Source organism: Magnolia sinica, chromosome 14 (genome assembly GCF_029962835.1).
Source record: "Magnolia sinica isolate HGM2019 chromosome 14, MsV1, whole genome shotgun sequence".
NCBI classification, from domain to species: Eukaryota; Viridiplantae; Streptophyta; class Magnoliopsida; order Magnoliales; family Magnoliaceae; genus Magnolia; species Magnolia sinica.
Genome location: NC_080586.1, coordinates 12,077,784 through 12,096,468, shown reverse-complemented (window position 1 = coordinate 12,096,468; position 18,685 = coordinate 12,077,784). Strand labels below are relative to the sequence as shown.

Below are 18,685 nucleotides of genomic sequence, written 5' to 3'. Positions count from 1 at the left end.
TGGCTTTCGATAAATGATAACTAATAACTTTTTTTAACATGCTTATAATTAATAAAATGAATCATCTTTTAGGCATTTTTATATTTTTTCCCTTTTTTTCACTATTTATTATATTTGTCCTATTTTTAAATTTAAAAATAGAAGTATCGCGTCGGTTACGCTACACGCTATGTATTTACGCTACGCGCTATAGAGGGCTGAGCGCTACGCATCACGCTACCCCTATTTAAAACACTGCGATATACTCGCTTCAAGCATCAAGGTGTCCTCGGATGAGAGCTATCGAAAGTGAAGATTATCTAGGCGTGGTCTCGCCCATTTATCAAAAGAGAGTAGTTCCTCGTAGAACTGGACTATAGCTTTGAAAATTTGCTTCTTATCCGACGTGCATTTCCCATCCACAATCAAATTTGAAATCCTGTTGTTCCTTGCTTGGGCACTAGCCATGTTATGAAAAAAATCGCGTATTTTTGTCCCCTTCTTCGAGCCAGACCGCTCTAGATCTCTACCTCCATCTAATCTCCTCTTCTTTCACCGATTCACATACTTTAACTATAAGGCTCTCTCTCTCTCTCTCTCTCTCTCTCTCTCTCTCTCTCTCTCATAGATAAAGTCCCATTCTCATCTAGAGCATTGATTTTTTGAATTTGTTCCAACCAGTGTTTGAATTATCTCCGATATTATCTTTATCTCCAGCTCAGTGATACCGATAACACTGGTAGCGATACCGATAACGTTGGAAGTATTAGAAATTTTAGGTATTACCAATGTATCGCTAAGTATCGCCAACGTATCAATATCACTAATGTAATCACCAATATTTTCAACTATGTAAATTCTAGGTGTCACTTGTATTGCCAATGCATCAATATCACCAATGTATCACCAATATTTTCGACTATGTAAATTCTAGGTAATGCTTGTATCATAAGTGTATCGATGATATTTCAATAATATCACCAACGTATTGATATTATCAAAATTTTGTTTATTAGAAAAAAATTTATTTCAATTTTTTTCCATGGGCACATGGCTATATGTAGTGTTCAATTTGTCATCTATAATATTGATAATATCTTAATATTATTGATATCGCAACATGTACGATATTGAGACCACAATCTTTCATTTCCTTTCCAATTGTTGATGATTTCTTGGTGAAATATCATGTGTTGTTGATATTTTGCAATATCGATGGATGTTTAGATGGAAGGTTAGATGGTTAAATAGGCCAGATGGGATGGTTGGATTAATTTCTTACAACAGCACATGCTTTTAAGGCCCCATTAAATGGAAACTTGTTATGTATGAATTCTTTTTGCAATTTTTTTATATTTCTAAATATGCAAATACGTACATTTTAACATCTCCTAAAGTTTCACTAAAAATTCCACCATTTTTCCAATGTTTCCCCGCATTTCCGGTTATCAACGATATTATCGGCGATATCGATATTGTTTCCGTATCCCTGGCCAGCGAAACTTGTAGCGATACCGATAGTTCGAACACTGGTTCCAACAATTTGTCAAACTCCGCCTCTCTTATTCCAAGAGTTACCTTATTCAAGGAATTTAAATTGTTTTGCAGAAGTTTCACCTTTCTGGCAAGCTTGAACCCCACATATCCTTCCACGGAAAAAGAGTTCCACCAGTATCATCTGTTTGAATCCCTCTATCCCGAACCATGCAACCTCAAACATGAAAGGTTTTGGCCCCCAATTCTCCACAGGAACAACCAGAGAAATCGGGCAATGGTTCGACACAATTCTAAGGTTTATTGAGAAACCAAAGGGAATTTTTTAATCCATTCCGCAAACACCAGGAATTTGTCCAACCTAGATAGAATTGCCTCTTGTCGCCCGTTAATCCAAGTAAATTTTGCCACTTCCAATGGAAGATCCACCAAGTCATTCCGATCAACCCACGCTGTAAAATTCGACATACTTCAAGTTAAGCGGCTCCTTGAAGATTTCTCATGGCTGAACCGGATAACATTGATGTCCTCGCCAACGCACCAAGGTTCATACCACCTCTACCTAACACTGCCCAACTCTGCCTAGAAGGATTCATGCAATCTATTGGAGCATCGCCCATAAATTTTTGTGAATACCCATTGAAAACTATAAGATATCTCCCGCAACTAAGCAGAAAAAGAGAACTCCCATGAGAAAGAGTCCACCTTCTTCCAGATATGGATGTTCCATGCAACTATGATGCCTACAGTAGTACCATTTGCATCCAGAACTGCCCTTTCAACTAAACCTTTGTTTACTCCCTGTAGCTTAGACTCTTGCAAAGAAATAATATCTGCCTTGGACTTTTTACACAAATCTTTAACCTGAGCCGTTTTAGTGCTACACCCCAGCACCCTAACATTCCAGGATAAAATTAACATTGAGAATCCGCGTTCCCCGATCTGACCCTTTTTCCTCCACTTGCTTTTCCCCCCGTGTCATAATTTATGGAGCACTCAAGGCTATGCACATCCCTCCAACCCTTTGGAAATTTCTTCTGCTTCAAAGCTTGAATATCGAGTTGAAGTTGAGCCCCCCCCTTTGCTGTGCAAAATGGAAAAAATCATAAACGTCCTCATCCTGAACTCCATAAGACATTCCCACCATGCCTCCCACACGACCCAACACGTCTCTGAAACTGTTATGGCAAGATTGTGTATGGCCCCCTTCTAACCTCGTGCATCTCTTTATCTACCGCAAAGTCTGACTCGAGATCTTGTTGTGAAATCATTACTAACCTTCTTCACACACGGCGAGGTGACGATCATCGCATCTCGCAGGTCGTCGATAAGAACTACCACCGCCTGATTGTCGTCCCTTATCTCTATATCTAACCTTGCCTCATTCGAAACTTCTTAGTCTAAGCACGCCACAACCTCCTAAGCATTCTAGTGCGTTGTTCGACTCCCCTATATCCTTTTGGGCTGCAGTCCTCCTTAGTTAAACGAAAATGATCTTCAAAAGGCACGTCTACCTAAGTATCCTTCCTCATGATTAAAGCTTCTCTGTTTTCTCTGTCCTCTTCTTCCTCTGCAAGTGTCGTTAAACTTGGACTGGAGAGACTTCTTCAAAGTAAAACAAGAGGTTTCGAGACTCCAATTTTTGAAGACCGACAAGTCATGTGTGTTAAATCCACACGTTTGGGCTTGTGTGGCACCAAATCCGCATGTAGGATCGGGCTGATGAGGAGAGAGAGAGATGTGCAGGACTTTAAGCCATCCGCACGTGTAACGCCTTCAAACCGCATGTTGGTAGTCTTTAAAATCGCCTCCTGCAACGTGTTGAGCATAATAGGCTCTTGTGGCTCCGATCGTTGCTTCAAATCCCCCCCTATGGTCTCCAGAAGGCACGCGTCCCGAGCCTAAGACGAGATCACTACATGACTACCAGCACCGCCCTCTGAGTTAGGTTCAATTTCCAATGCTCGTTTTGAAAACAGGTTTGGGGACGTGCACCTAACTCCTAGTGTTCCTTCGTCGCACTAGAGGTCCCATGTCAAGTTTCTAACGTTTTCTTTACCAGTTACCACCAACTCCACCTCCGTCATTCGGAGCAAGACACACGTCTCCCCTGAAAATCGAAGCACCTATGGAGCAACGAAAACGTGCTCCATCAGGCAATGCCTCTCTTCCACCATCGCTACCAAATGGAGTCGATGTCTCTCTTCCTCCAAATGTCACCCCAGCGAAGCGGAACCCCCCATTCCCTCTCCCTCTACACCTTTAAGCTTAGCACCTCCTCCCCCACCTTCACCAGAATTTGATCTGGATCTTGGCGAGTGTTCTGCCTACTAACACAAATCCGGGCTACCCTTCCTCTCCTTCCTCAATAGCTTCGTCTATAGCCATTACCTCCCCCAAACAGGATGCAGCTACAACGAAAAACTCACACGACCACGGCTTTAAAGGTATCCCCCAATTGAGATACCATTTCTGCTCTTTACCAAAGGAGTAATCCTCCCACTTTCGTATCCTCCTAATTGGCCCGTCTCTATGCATGGCACCCGCAACCAGTAGAAGATTAAGATTCCTCTCAAGTCAAACCCATATCCATACCTCACCTTCCCCGATAGGTCTAATCGAATAATCTTCCCTGCACCATCCACAACAATCTTCAGGCCAGGTTGTAATTTGGGTTACGGTTGTTTGACGGTTTGTTTCAGCAACAAAAGACCACCACGAATAACATGTAGTTTTTTCGAGCACCTTAAGGTTGACCCTCAATCATTGTGTACCACCTATTTCTTCCACCGTGAAGAACTCATCCTCGTCCACCTGGAGTTCCCTCGTATGGGGTTCCATAGTCTGGGGAGGTTGAGCAGTTGTTCCCATAACTACATCCCTGCAAGTAAGATGCATTCCTAGTCCCATTTTTGTCCTAATTCTATCAGCTCTGTTTTCCTTCATGAAGATGATCCTTCTTCATTGGCGCTACTATAACCTCCTTTCTCTTGATTTTTCTTAGTGCCTTCTTTGATTCGAAGTTTTGGTCCAAACCTGGCTCTTTGAACCAATATCATTCAACCACCGAAACTCTCACCGTGTAAGCACTTCACTGCACAAGCTGACTCTTCACCCGATCCCATACGAACAAAGGTGAATCCCCTAGGCTTTGAGGAAAGTCGATCTCAAGGTATAACTACCACCATTACTGCTCTAATTCTACCGAGCACCCGAGAAAAGTTTATAAGCAACCAACCTTCGGCGAATCCAATGACGTACAGAGTCAGGAAAGAGGAAGCATCCCTTTTCTTGCTAACCTTCTTCGTCGTTTTTCCTACCGTAATCCATTGTTGGTCCTCCCTTTGTTACTTGTCATATAGCATCTCGTCTTTAGCAAAAGATATTGATGGTATTTTATTCTTCTGATTCATGTATTATTATTTTGTCTTATTTTATATGAAAATCAGAAGATGAAAAATCTTACAATTTACTATACAATTCATGATATGATTTGATTCAAACCCTCTTATGAATTCTAATATGATAACAACTATGACAACATTGGAATCTGCCGTTGACTTGGTTGGCCGACCCTATGATTAGGGGGCTTAGGTTTTTTTGGGTGTCTGGAAAAGATGGTTTTTGCATTGTAGGTGATTAACTTTCAGGCAAGTGGGAGTTGTTGGCTTGTACACCCTGAAAGCTAATCAAAATTGCTTATAGCCTGTAACACTACACAATGTTTACATACGCATCATGATTAAGTTTAATTGCTCTCATCGCACATGTCGATTAATTTCAACAAGTCCCCTGATTATATCATAGCAAGTCAAGCGCATTCATTTAGTCAATGACATTGCGAAACTCGGCTTCACATTTCCTTGACATCATAAAGAAGCTCCCAACCGGTCATGTTCTTAGGCAGTAGGTTATCATGATGGTATTGGATGACTGCTTAGTAGTGATTGGGTAAGTCACGGCTAATCATTGTTTGAAGTATCCAAGATATTCTCCATATCTTTAGCTCAACGATACTGATAACGCAGGTAGTGACATCGATAACATTCGTAGTATTAGAAATTTAAGGTATCAGTGATGTATCGCTGAGTATCGCCAATATTTTCAAGTGTGTAAATTCCAGGTGTCGCTTGTATTGCTAATGTATCGATATTGCCAATATTTTTTACTGTGTAACTTCCAAGTGTCGATTGTATTGCTAATGTATCGATATTGCCAATATTTTCGATTGTGTAAATTCTGAGTGTCGCTTATATCGTCAACGTATCAATATCGCCAAAAATCCATTTATTAAAAAATTTCTCATTTCAATTTTTTTTTACGGGCGCATGGTTGTATGAAGTGTGCAATTTGTCAACGATAATATTGTGATATTATCATTATCATAACATAGGCGATACCGAGACCACAATCTTTCATTTCCTTTCTAGTTGTCAATGATTTCTTGACAAAATATCGTGTGTTATCGATATTATGAAATATTGATGCATGTTTGATAGAAGATTGAATGGTTGGATGGATATACAAGATGGATGGGATGGTTGTAATGATTTCTTACGACAGAACATGCTTTTAAGCCCCCATTAAATGGAAACTTATTGTATATGCATTCTTTTTGTACTTTTTTAATCCTAAATATGCAAATATGTGTATTTTAACATCTCTTGAAGTTTCACTGAAAAATTCCACCATTTTCCTCATGTTTCGCCACGTTTCCAATTATCAACGATATTATCGACAATATTGATATTGTTTCCATATCCCCAGCCAACAGAACTTGTAGTGATACTGATACTTCAAACACTGCAAGAAATTAAAGATGGGTGCTCTGACAGCAATACATGAGTGTGCACAACAGGTGTAGTTAGCACATCAGGCAGACTAGTGTGAAGGGATGCTCTTTGGTCTCAACCTATAAAAACATCCACTTCTACTACATACTAGCAAAAACCCTTAACTATAAGGCAGTGTGTGGAAACTTAACTTCTCCCTTTGGATGACTTCAATACATGCCAAGTAAGCCCCAACAAGGGGTGATGCCTAAGTGCCATTACATTATCCGAAAAGGGAAACTATGTACCCCCACATTCTCCCAAGTCCCAACTAGGGTCCAAATACAATAGTCCCCTAGAAACTACTTTCGCCACTGAAGGACATTGTTTGCAATTAGCCCAGTGACTCATGCTAGCATAAAGGTTGCAACTCGTGTTCTGGCCAACCCAAACCCGACTGACCGAATCTGAGTTTGGGTCGAGTGGTTAAGGTCCTCGGGTTGGGTGTGGGGTTGAAAACGCCAACTCAATTTGAGTTCAGGTCAAGTTCAACTTCAACAAAATTGGGTCATTTAAATCGGGTTGGGTGAAGTAAAGAAGACTACAAGTTGGGTTCGAGTTGGGCACCTCGGGTTGGAACTCAGGTCAGGATAGGTTGCAGGTTGGGTCCCATTGAGGTTGGGTTGGGTTTGGGTCGACTCCCCCACCCCAAGGGGAAAAAAAAAGCCCAGCACCCCTAGCTAACATGGTCATTTGGATGCCTGTAAAATCTTTAAGTTGTAATCAGATTATAGGTGTAATGTGTTTATATCCTGTCATGTTTGGCTGTAATTTGTTTATAGGTAAATAGATGTTTGTGTTTGGATAACATGTAAATTGATTACAACCTGTAATTGAGTATTCAACTTGGAGTGGTAAATCTTTTTAAAATGATCAAATAATATATAATCTTCATTTAAGAATGATTGAAGCCCAACTTAAAAAAGCATATTGCCGATCCTTATGCTAAATGAATCATTTGGTGAGCCACAGAAGTGGGTCCACTGATTCAAATTCCCTTTTATGATGAGAAACTATTGAATATCGACTACCAGCATTTGTTAGCAAGTCAAGATGCACTATCCCATTCACATTTCACATTCTCTCTTATTAAGTGGGCAATGAGAGCTATCAACGAGCAACAAAATTTCAAAAGAACCAAAATAAAATAAAATCAAAGGGAGTATATTTGAAGATTTCATACAGAATACAAAACCAATGATAACGTAAAGATATACATAGACTAACAAAGAAATTATAGGATCCTTGATCTAGGAAATGCACATTATGCTCTAACTTTTAGCTTGTTAAGGTGGAGCCCACAATTTAGTGATCCAGGCCATTGGTTTATTAGGCTCCACCATGGATGGCCATTGAATCCAAACCTTTCAATTGATGGCCACAATGAAGGTATGGTTAAAAGAAAAAAAAATTGATTAGGCTGTCAATGGGCCAAAGCCAAGACATGAATTTCAAAAAAAAAAAAAAAAAAGACATGAATTTTCAAAACCTTACCTTTTGATCCTATTTTTTAAAAAAAAAAAAAAAAACGATGTACCTTTTGATGCTATTGGATGCTATTGAATCTCTCCTTGAAAAAGCTTCCCACTGCCGCCTATTGCAGTTTTTTATATATTAAAAAATAAGTATTTATAGGCATTGGGGTATTTTGTCTTTAGGCTTGAAATATCTTAGCAGTTGGATTAAATTAAGGCCTTTGATAGAGTTAAAATCTAATGATCTACTTAGTAGACCATGTTGGCTCTGAGTCAATGGCTGATAATCTGTCAGATGGACCATGTGTACTGATTAACAGTTGTAAACAAAGAAAATCGATACTAGAAAGTAGGTATTGCACGTGTACACATATGAGGGAATGAGAGACTAGGGACGTCTTTTAAACGGAAACCATCCAATGGCCTAAAAAAAATATTGAGCTGTGGACAAAATATCTGCACCGTTAATCCCAGCAATATGATCCGCTAATTTTGATTTGATCGCCCCACATTGGATGTATCATGCCCCACCATCCTCCCTAATGGGGAAATCCTAACCCTTAGATCACTTGACTTGGAAATAGATGGTATACAAATATACAGCAGCTGTCCCATTCAACTAAAAAGAAGGCCAAGGATCACATGGGCAATTTTGGGGCTTGCTCCAGACATTGCGGGCCCCATCAAATCAACATTCTCAATCACCCACCAGTAAATAGTTCCCCCATAGCCACTTGTAGACCAATGGGCTCCCTCTATAAGAGTGGTTTTACAAGTAATCACGTGGTACCCTAGAGAGAGAGAGCTTTCTAACCCTAGAAAGGGGGAGATTTGTGGAAGAAAAAAAAAACATTCGGACGGAAGATGAGAAGTGAGGAGGAAGACAAATTGAATATCAAAAGATGTTGGATTTGAGGTATAAACAATTTTTTCACTTCTTCAATAGAGATGGGTTTTTTAGTTCCCAGATTCAACGATTTCACAAACGAACCATTGCAGCACTAGCCATTGGAAGAAGGCATAACTCTCATTGCATCAAGAATTATTTTTTTTGAGAGGTAACGAAACTTTTATTAAGCAAGCTCACCAAAAGGCAAGCAAAGAATATAGCACCCAAACGAACTCGCACTCAAGAATCTAAATACAAAGAGGTTCTACTAATAACCTCCTCGACCCTCACCCGAATATTGTTGAAACAACAACCGTTCCTCGCCCTCCAAATAGTCCACGCTATCGGTCCCGTTACCCATGCACATGAAGCAAATGCCCATTGGAAGAAGGCATAACCCTCATTGCATCGAGATTTTTTATTTTTTATTTTTTTTGAGAGGTAACGAAACTTTTATTAAGCAAGCTCACCAAAAGGCGAGCAAAGAATACAACACAACGAATGAACTCACACCCAAGAATCTAAATACAAAGAGGTTCTACTAATAACCTCCTTGGCCCTCGCCCGAATATTGTTGAAACAAAAACTGATCATCGCCCTCCAAATATCGCCCCCGCCCGCCCCCCCCCCCCAAAGCCAACTCCAAAACCTACCAAACTACCGAACAATGGATAAAGAGATGATCAATGGTCTCCTCATTACCCATGCACATGAAGCAAATGTTCAGAAGGATCATAGCCCTCCTCTGCAAATTATCTATCGTAAGGATACGCTTCCGGCAAACCAACCACACACGAACACCACAACATAAGAAGGAGCCCCATAAAACAAGCGATGGAACGGATGGCTAGGAAAACGATGCAAAGCATCCGATATCACACCAAATAGCAACTTTACTGAAAACTTCTCTGAAGTGCTTCTTCTCCGCACCATCGAATCTTCCTCGAGAGGGTCAAACTTGACATTCCTTAGAAATTGTTGGAGGCTACTGTATTCCACGATCTCATCATCCAAAAGATCTCTATGACAGGGCGACGACCAAACCATCGATTGCCCTGAAATAAAGAAGCAATCGGGAGCTAGCCGAGCAATCCTCGGGAATATAGCCTGCAATTCCTGATCCCCACACCAAATGTCAACCCAAAAGTGAATCCGGATTCCATTTCCCAAAGCAAAGGAGGTGCCCCTGTGGACAAAATGCTTGGTCGTAGCCACCGCTTTCCCAAAGCAAAGGAGGTGCCCCTAAGGACAAAATCCCCCTCGCATCAAGAATTAAAAAAACTTATAATCCATTTTATTTGTAAATTAAAACATGACCTTTTGCCATGTTTCATATTACAGCTAAAAGTTGTAATCTGATTACAATTTGTAATTACTTTACATGCAAATGCACCCATCCAAACACATGTAATCCGATTACAACTTATGGAGTTTACAAGCATCCAAATGACCCCTAAAGGATGTCTTTCAAAACAATTTTGAAAGGAAAAACAGTCTTTTATTTACTTAATATGGTTCTTGTTTTGGATTATGGTTGATCGCAAATCCAAGGTAGATCTTCAAGTACCATTAGGTAGGGTTCACCTTGAGACATGGACCCACCTGATGGATCGATGATGATGAAGTGGAGGGAGAGACATAATTTAACTAAATGGGCGTGAGCTCATGTGCGTGAAGGCCTCCTTAATACATAAGGTAGTGATGGGCCTTTGTGATTAAGTTTAAGGCCATTGGATATTTACCTCATGGAATTATATAAATAGCCCCATAAGGTTCCAACCTAAGCACTATTATGCTCTTCATCTCCTCAAAAATAAGGGTTTAGGGTGTAGAGAGAATGAGGAGGAGCCACCATTTTCCAAAGGGTTGAGCACTTGGGAAATTGGGGACACGAGCTAAAGGAGGTCAGTCTACCATAGAGTTTGGTGGCTCATCTTCTTCTACACGGGGTCTATTTCTTCTCTAGAGGTATGCCTAGATTTATCCCTTGCTGTTTGATTATTTTCTTTTTATTTTTGTCTACCATCCCACATTTTGAGCTCTTCATGGAAAGGCTAGTGAATTCTTTCTAGACTACAACACAAATCATGTTGTGGTGCCAATAACAATTGTAGACATACAAAATGGTGACAATAAAGCATGTATGCTGAAAACTGGGCATTTCATCATCTTCATCTTCTACACAAGGAATCTTCTTCTCTAGAGGTATGCCTAGATCCATCCTCCATTGTTTTTTATTTTTTTATTTTTTTTTTGTTTGTTTATGATCACACATTGAGTCTTCCTGGAAAGGCTATTGAATTCATTCTAGCCTACAAAACACATCATGCTATGGTGCCAATAACAACCGTCAACACTCGAGATACAAAACCTATGTTGGTATAAAGCACATGTGCTGAAAATTTGGTCTTGTCTCACTACTTGCGTGCGTCTACTCAAACAGAGGCCATGGTGAGCCGAATTGCCCACCAAAAACAGAACTCAAGAAAAACTATGCCTGGTTAATTTGCTGGATTTATTCTGGATCGTAGAAACCTTGCCAAATTGTCAATTGCAAATTTCGATTTTTACAGCAAATGAATCAAAGCAAGAATTCCTATTAACTTCCTGAAGTGCTCGACTAGGATGTTACTGTTCATTGCTTTAGTTACTTTCATTCAATGGAGGTTGCATGAACAAAATATTGCATATTCTCATCTTCTTCATTCATTATGCAGGTGTCAGTACAAATCCTAATATCCAGATAACAAAAAAACCCAATTAGTGTCCAAATAGATATGACCCAAATGCAATGCCACATACAACATAATTCCAAGAAGCAATTTTCTATAGCCAAAGTACCAAGGAATAGTAGAAAAGAGCAACATGGCAGTGGCTATACAGATGCTCACCTGCACAGGTGTAAATGCCAGACTTGAAGTCAATCCTGAGGTGGCACCGCTGCTCCCATAGTGCTTTTCCTTGAACCTGAAATATTGAGATTTTACTGGAAAGTCAGGTAGCTTGAGATGGACGGAAATTGAAGTGAAGAACACGAAGGTTACAAGAAAACAGAAACAACAATAACGGCGCTAATGCCCAACTCTGACTAGAATTATTAAATTAATAATCATCATGTCTCCAAAAGAAAGTGATGAGAGATTGCAGCATCTTCAAGGATAAGATGGGAGAAGCACAGAAACTGCCTACTTTTTAGCAACTTTTGCAGCAAGTTTGCTCTGGCCAACTGATACACGCAACTTCCCATTTCCAGCTTGACCAAGCATGCCGTACCCTTCGCCCAGTCCATCCCCTGAGACCACAAATGTGTAAAAGACAAATATATATAAACCTGCATAGCTCGATGCAAAAAATTTATATTGAAGTTTCAACTTGAGCAAGTAAAATCAGATGAAAACTTCCTCTAGAAGTGCAGTAGATAGATTCTACCACCCATCAAACATGTTCAAAATGTAATCCATTGTCAACAATATAGATCCTTTTTCCAGCAACTTTGCACAAAAATATCTGTTGAAGCTGATACAGCAAGGGTGTTGCTAGAAACTTAAACACAAAACTACCAATTATAGATAAACCCCACAACAGCATCAGATATTTTGGGAAAATGGGATGACTAAGAAATGGCAACTGCCTCGTTGTCGTCGTCATTTTTTTTTTTTTGAAGGATGAATATTATTAAAAGGGAGCAACAGCAACCCAAAATAGAAAAACACGACAGAGCTATACAACTTGAAAGGCTCGATGATGGGGGTCCACACAGAGAAACAAAGCAAAACGAAAACAAAACTACAAGAGCTTCCCAAAACTACAGCTATAACAGCATAAACTGGGCCGAAAGAAAGAAGAAAAAGCCTAAACAAAAGCTACCCAAACCCAAGCGAAACAGAAAACCAGAAAAACTCCCACGGACAGGATCTCAGCCCAAAAGAGAAGAAAGAGTTGAGGCTTCCATCTGAGCAAGGGAAGCAGACCAATCCTTTGCCGCTCTAAAAACTTGAGAAATCACTGAAGAAGGGAGGAAGAGTTTCTGAAGCATCGAGCATTCCTCTCTTTCCAGATACCCCATAGTGTCGCTAAGAGCAGCATGCGCAACACAAGTCTGAGGTCACTTTGAACGTGGACATCATGCCAGGCATGAAGTAGAAACACGATGTCTTGCAGCATGACCCAGAAGACCCAGAACTTAGCAACTATAGAGGACCAAACTGCAGCTGTGAATGAACAGTGAAGGAAGGTGTGGAATAGATTCAGCATCTCTACCACAAAGGGAGCAGATACTGGGCAGGATCATACGCTGATGTTGGAGGTTGTCGATCGTAAGCATCCTTCCTCTAGCTAGGAACCACATGAAAGCCAACACCTTAGGAGGGGCCTTGTAAAACCAAAAGGAAGGAAATTGAAGAAGGGCAGCGTGCTTCACAATCTGATTAGATTCCAATAGATTTATGGGAGAACAGGCCCGAAGGAGAGAATGACCAGCGGAGGTGATCTTCCTCCCCAGGAGTAGGTTGAATACCATGCAGGAGTCTCAGCAACTCGAGGACTTCGATCTCTGATAGGGGCTCATCTGCAAGGGGGACACCAGGCACCTGAACTATGAATAGAAAAGCAATGAGCCACCGAAATGGAGGTGTTGGAAGAGACTCTGGCCAGAGCCGGAAAGACATCTGCAAGAGGTCTGTTGGAAATCCAACAGTCTCCAACCAGAATCTTATCCTGGACCCCTCCCTTAAACTGAAGGAGATGCCTTCACTAAAGCGGGGGAGGCTAAAGGAGATGGTCTTGCAAATTGCAGATGCCCTATATAGAGAAGAAGGTTTAGTATGCGATCCCCCCTCCATGATCCCCATATTTACAAGCAATGATTTCACTCCACCTGGAACTAGTTTATTATGCCAGTTTCGTTGTCATCGTCATCATTGCCTTGTCCAGCTATTTGAGGTCTCCTAGTGACGAATGAAATGATCACATCATGAGGCTATGATCCTCATAGCATTATGATATTCTAGGCACGAGAGCTATCAATTGATGTGTTCTAATCAAAGCCGTTAGAAACTTAAAAGGGGATTCACCCATGCCTTGCCTTCTATTTGCCTAAAAGGAAGGATCCCACCAAATTCCAATGCGCTTCTGCAATCTCTGTATCATCAGCCTCAGTTGGGTCGTATCATCAGCCTCATCAGCCTCAGCAGGTAATCGACGTGCCAAGCTGGGTCGTAATTTTCCACAGATCCAAAACTGCAACGACTATAGAATAATCACCAAAAAAAAAAACCATAGGAACGATTCCTGACAGTCACTAGTCTAAAACTAGTACTCGCACACACAGCCTCTCTGCTACTGATTAACAACACTTACTAGAATGAGAAGCTTTTTTTTTCTTTGAAAAGTAATTGATTTTATTGAAAGGGCATAGATATCGGCATAGATGAGATATCTACGCTAGAATGACAAAAAACAAGACCAGCAGGGCAGAGATAAAATCACAGTTACAAAAGGCCTTGATGGAAGAGACCCAGTCTATAACATTTAATTAGCCTTTCTAAATGCCATATCCAGCATACTCCAAAAACATCAATTGTCCCACTCCATTCCATATTGTCCACAGCCCAGCCAAATGAGTGAGCTGCCACTTCTTCCTCTCAATATGCCCAATCTGCTCCCCAGCCATGCAAGAAAGAAAGCTTTGATCGATGGGGGTATCACCCAACCAACTTGAAAAAGGTCGGGGAATCGATTCCAATACAATGCATGAATAGTTGACCTGCCGACTCCCATGTCCTGCACACACGAGGCACACATTGGGAATGATCATATGGTGCTCTTAAAGATTGTCCAGTGCAAGGAACTTGCTTCTGCCTAGCAGCCCAGCGAACGCCACAACCTTGCGAGGCCACCCACAATGCCAAATGAAACTAGTTGGGGCTAACGACAGTCTTGGCACAGGAGCGCAAGTATCACTATAAATGGAACGAATCAAGAATTTTCCGGATCTCTCCTACTCCCAAAACCAACAATCTCGACACAGAAGCATGAATCTCCCTATAAAAGGAGGGAACTGAGAATTTCTCGATTATCTCCCCCTTCCATACCCAAGCATCAAACTAGGAGCAAGAAGGCTTGCATTCGTAAAGAAGAGAGAACATGCAAACAAGCTCATCCATCTCCTCAATCACCAGCAAATTTCGACAACAAGGCAGATTCCACGTTATGTTGTTCCCGGATTTTAACCAAAATCAAGATTCTAGAATGTTCAATTCTGGTTAGCCAACCCTAGGAAAGACATGGACAGAGAAGAGTCCCCGCACCAAGCATCTTCCCAAAACCAAATGCAAAATTCGTTGCCATTCGAGAAACCAATACCATCCTCAACTTGATAGCCATCCCCACGATCACTTTCCAAGCTGCCAAGGCTCTATACAACGAAGATTCTAGGTAAACCACCCACCCTCAATAACATGCTTACTAGAAATAACTTCACTCCATAGCCAACTTCTTCCACCCCAAACCTCCAATACCACTTTGACAAAGAAGGCCAAATTTCAATGATTTAAGCTCTCTTGAACCAACACCAAAAGTTTGGCACACATCATCCCAACTTCACAAATGGAATTTATGCTTCACCTCTACCCTTCTCAACAGGAATTCGCGCTTGATTCTTTCCAACCTAATCAAGATAGTGGTCAGGCACTTAAATAAGGACATGAAATACACGGGCAATGTTTGATAAAGCTAATTAAACTAAGGTGAATCGTCCCACTGAGGATAGGTGCCGACTCTTCCACCTCGATAGTTTCCTTTCTATCATTTCTTCACCTCGTGCCACAAATGCTTAGTTAGTTTACTAATGCATAGCGGAATAGAAGAATAAGAAGCAAGACACCAGAATTTGGACCCAAAGACCCCTGCAAAGCTCCCACAACTTCATTCAGCAGCTTAACTACCAAGATTTCACTTCTATGGATGTTCATTTGAAGCCCCCAAACCAATTTGAAATATCAAACGATATTCTCATTTTGTCCACCTGCACCATGTCTACACCACAAGAAAGAGTGGATCGTCCACAAAATGGAGGTGAGACATTTGAAACAATGCATGCTCGACTTCGAAACCACTAGATGAGACCTGAAAAAACCTCTTTTTCCATAATTTTACTCAACACCTCCGCCGCCACAAAAAATAATAATAATAATAGCATATCCCCTTGCCTTAGACCTCTCAACACCTTGAAGAAGCCTTTGGGAGACCCATTGGCCAACATGGAGAATCTAGCTGAGCTGATACATTTCTCAATCCACTTCCTCCACCTCTCACCACACCCCAACCTCTCTATAGCATATAGTCTAGAAAATTCCAGTCCATAATCGAGGTTTTTTCTACATCTAGGTGACAAATGATGTTGCTCCTGCTTGCCTCGTACCACGAGTCAATGCACTCATGCACAATCAACGTACCATCCAAATCTGTCTCCAAAACACAAGAGCTCCCTGCACCTTAGATATGACATTGCTGAACACTTGCCAGAATCTAGACATCAAGATTTTAACCGGGATTTTATAAGGGCCACAATCAAGCTCCTTGGCCTACAATTTCTCAAACATTTTGTTCCTCATCTTTCCAAGATGAGAGTTATTAAAGGATGCACCCAGAGCAGTCGAAAGCCACCCTTTGTCAGCCATAAAGTCGTCCTTCACAATCTCCTAGTGAACCTGAAAACATGCAATTGCAAACCCATCCAGCCTAGGGGCCTTAACCCTCCCTAAAGAAGACACCATCTCTTTGACTTCTGCTTCCTCTATCAGCTTCTCTAGGATTGCCACCTCATCCCTAAACACTGACCAAATGACAAATTGTCTAACTTTTAGATGTTTCTAATCCTCGCCTTTAGGAAGACTAGCATAAAACTATAGAATTGCATCAAAGACCTTATTCTTCTCCTCTACCCTGGCTCCATCTACCATCATGCCATGGATTCGATTGTTTCTTAATCTTGCAGTTTCAATCCCATGGAAGAATTTCATGTTCTTGTCCCCTTCTTTTAACCTTCCTTGGATCTCTGTCATCACTTGATTTTCTCTTCTCAAGTCTATTTTAATATTTGATGGAGAGCAGTGTTTCAAGGATCAGTATCGCTACAAGTTTCGCTGCTTGAGGATACCGAAGCAATATCGATATCACCAATAATATCGCTGATAACTAGAAATACCGAGAAACATTGGGAAAACATGGGGAAAACAGTGGAAGTTTTTAGTGAAACTTTAGGCCGTGTTTGATAGCCAGTAAACGAAAGTAGTTGGTGGTAAAAATACCATCATTGCATTTGCCAGGTGTTTGACAGGAATCGCATGCGTATATGGTAAATGCAATGGTAGCTTCATTGACAAGCCCCATCGAAATCATACCCTCTCCGGTTTGGTATTGGATTAGGTGCGGCCGATGTATGAACCTAGTATGGTGCGGTCCTTACCAAGGGTCCCACAGTCATGAATGTATTATACATCCAGGGCGTCCATCCACCTTAAAAGATCACATTGAGGCACAAACCAGATAATGAAAGAGATTCACATCTCAAGTGGACCATATGATCTGGAAACAATTGTGATTGATAAACTCACCATTAAAATGATATGGGCACACCTTTCTGTTTCCATATTGTTTATTTGTCATCCAACAGGTTTATAAGCTCACACAAGCCTGCAAGTTTGGAAAAGACGGATATCAGCTTGATCAAAAACATTTCTAAGCTGTTAACATACATTTTAATGGTCAACCACCGATTTCTCCATTGGTATGGTCCATCAAACATTCAATGTGCTGAAATTTTCAAGCTCATATCCTAAATCCATGTCCAGAAATTGATGGATGGCATGGATGTTGAGTACACATATCAAGGCAGGCCCCACGGTTAAGGTTCGCACCATCCTCGATTTGACAGTGAACATACCAAACCAAATTCCCCTCGCTTCTTACCCGTGCATTCAAATACGAGATACGAAATAAATTTTGACATGACCACATATGACCGTTGACATGTGGTTAGACCTCAAGTTCACACAAATTTGTGGTCCCGCAAGGATAAAAACTATTCCATATTCAGATACGTCGTTTCAGCAACAATCTTCCCAACCCCGCCATGGTCCGATCGTTTCTCTCCAATAGAGGCCATTGTTGTGGTCTTTCGAAGGTACCTCCATGAAGTCGGAAGAAGACACTCACCTAACAAGGAAGAAGCTATGTGCATCATTCTCCTTTAAACCACCATCTCGGTTCTACGGTCTGCATACGAAGACATCAGAAACCCTAACATTTGGATCATCAGGTATGCCATATTCCATCCCAATCTTCATCTCCAACATGCATGCACTGTGACATTTTGGATGCATGAGTTGTTCAACCTCCATGACGGAAGTATGATCTGGTGCATGAATGGGTTTGAAACGGTTATAGCAATTCAACCACCAACCGATGTGCAGCCACGTTTTGTAGGGTGATAAACCCAGATTGATCAGCAATCGTCGGACGGCATAGCTTGCATTTTCCTATTTCAACCTTGGGAAGTTGTGATTTCTCCAACCGTTAACTTGTAATGAATGATAGGCCCCAATCTGATGTGTTTGCTTAATCCATACCGTAAGGTTTGCTTTTGTTCAGACAGCATTCTCACATTCCGCCAGAAACCTTGTATTTGGGTCTGCCCTCGCATCTTCTTCGGCCTCATGGTGCATGCACTATTGTAGATTGTATGCATTTACAACGTGTTGAATGGTAGTTACAACGTGCGTACGCGGTTTGTACGAATTTACACCATGTTGAGGGACATAGGTTGAAGTTGTGTATTGATGGACCACCATAGGTTGCCATCCCTTGTTCGATAAATTTTCTATGTTGCTGCTATCAAACATGGAATTTGGACCATTAGTGTATGGATGACAGTTCTAGTCACTGAATCAAACAACAGAAATGGATCTACCATTGACGTAGATGATAGAGAGATTTATTGATGTAGAGCGGGTCGC

General features: G+C 41.0%; 1 protein-coding gene across 7 annotated transcripts in view; it reads right to left on the bottom strand.

The window, feature by feature from the left end:
• Window positions 1–18,685, bottom strand: part of LOC131225372 (U4/U6 small nuclear ribonucleoprotein Prp31 homolog) — a 60,164-nt gene that overhangs the window by 10,119 nt on the left and 31,360 nt on the right. For 6 of the 7 annotated variants that reach the window (XR_009161327.1, XR_009161328.1, XR_009161326.1 and 3 more), the window contains exons 7-8: window positions 11,859–11,961; window positions 11,561–11,636 (exon numbers count right to left, since the gene is read on the bottom strand). Coding sequence is in view for 4 of the 7 variants with exons in the window: in XM_058220895.1 (XP_058076878.1) it covers window positions 11,561–11,636; window positions 11,859–11,961 (179 nt within the window). In the remaining 3 variants the exon portion in view is untranslated. Of the gene's footprint in view, window positions 1–11,560; window positions 11,637–11,858; window positions 11,962–17,284; window positions 17,364–18,685 lie in introns of those variants that run through there. The other variant, XM_058220898.1, reaches the window with a different exon arrangement.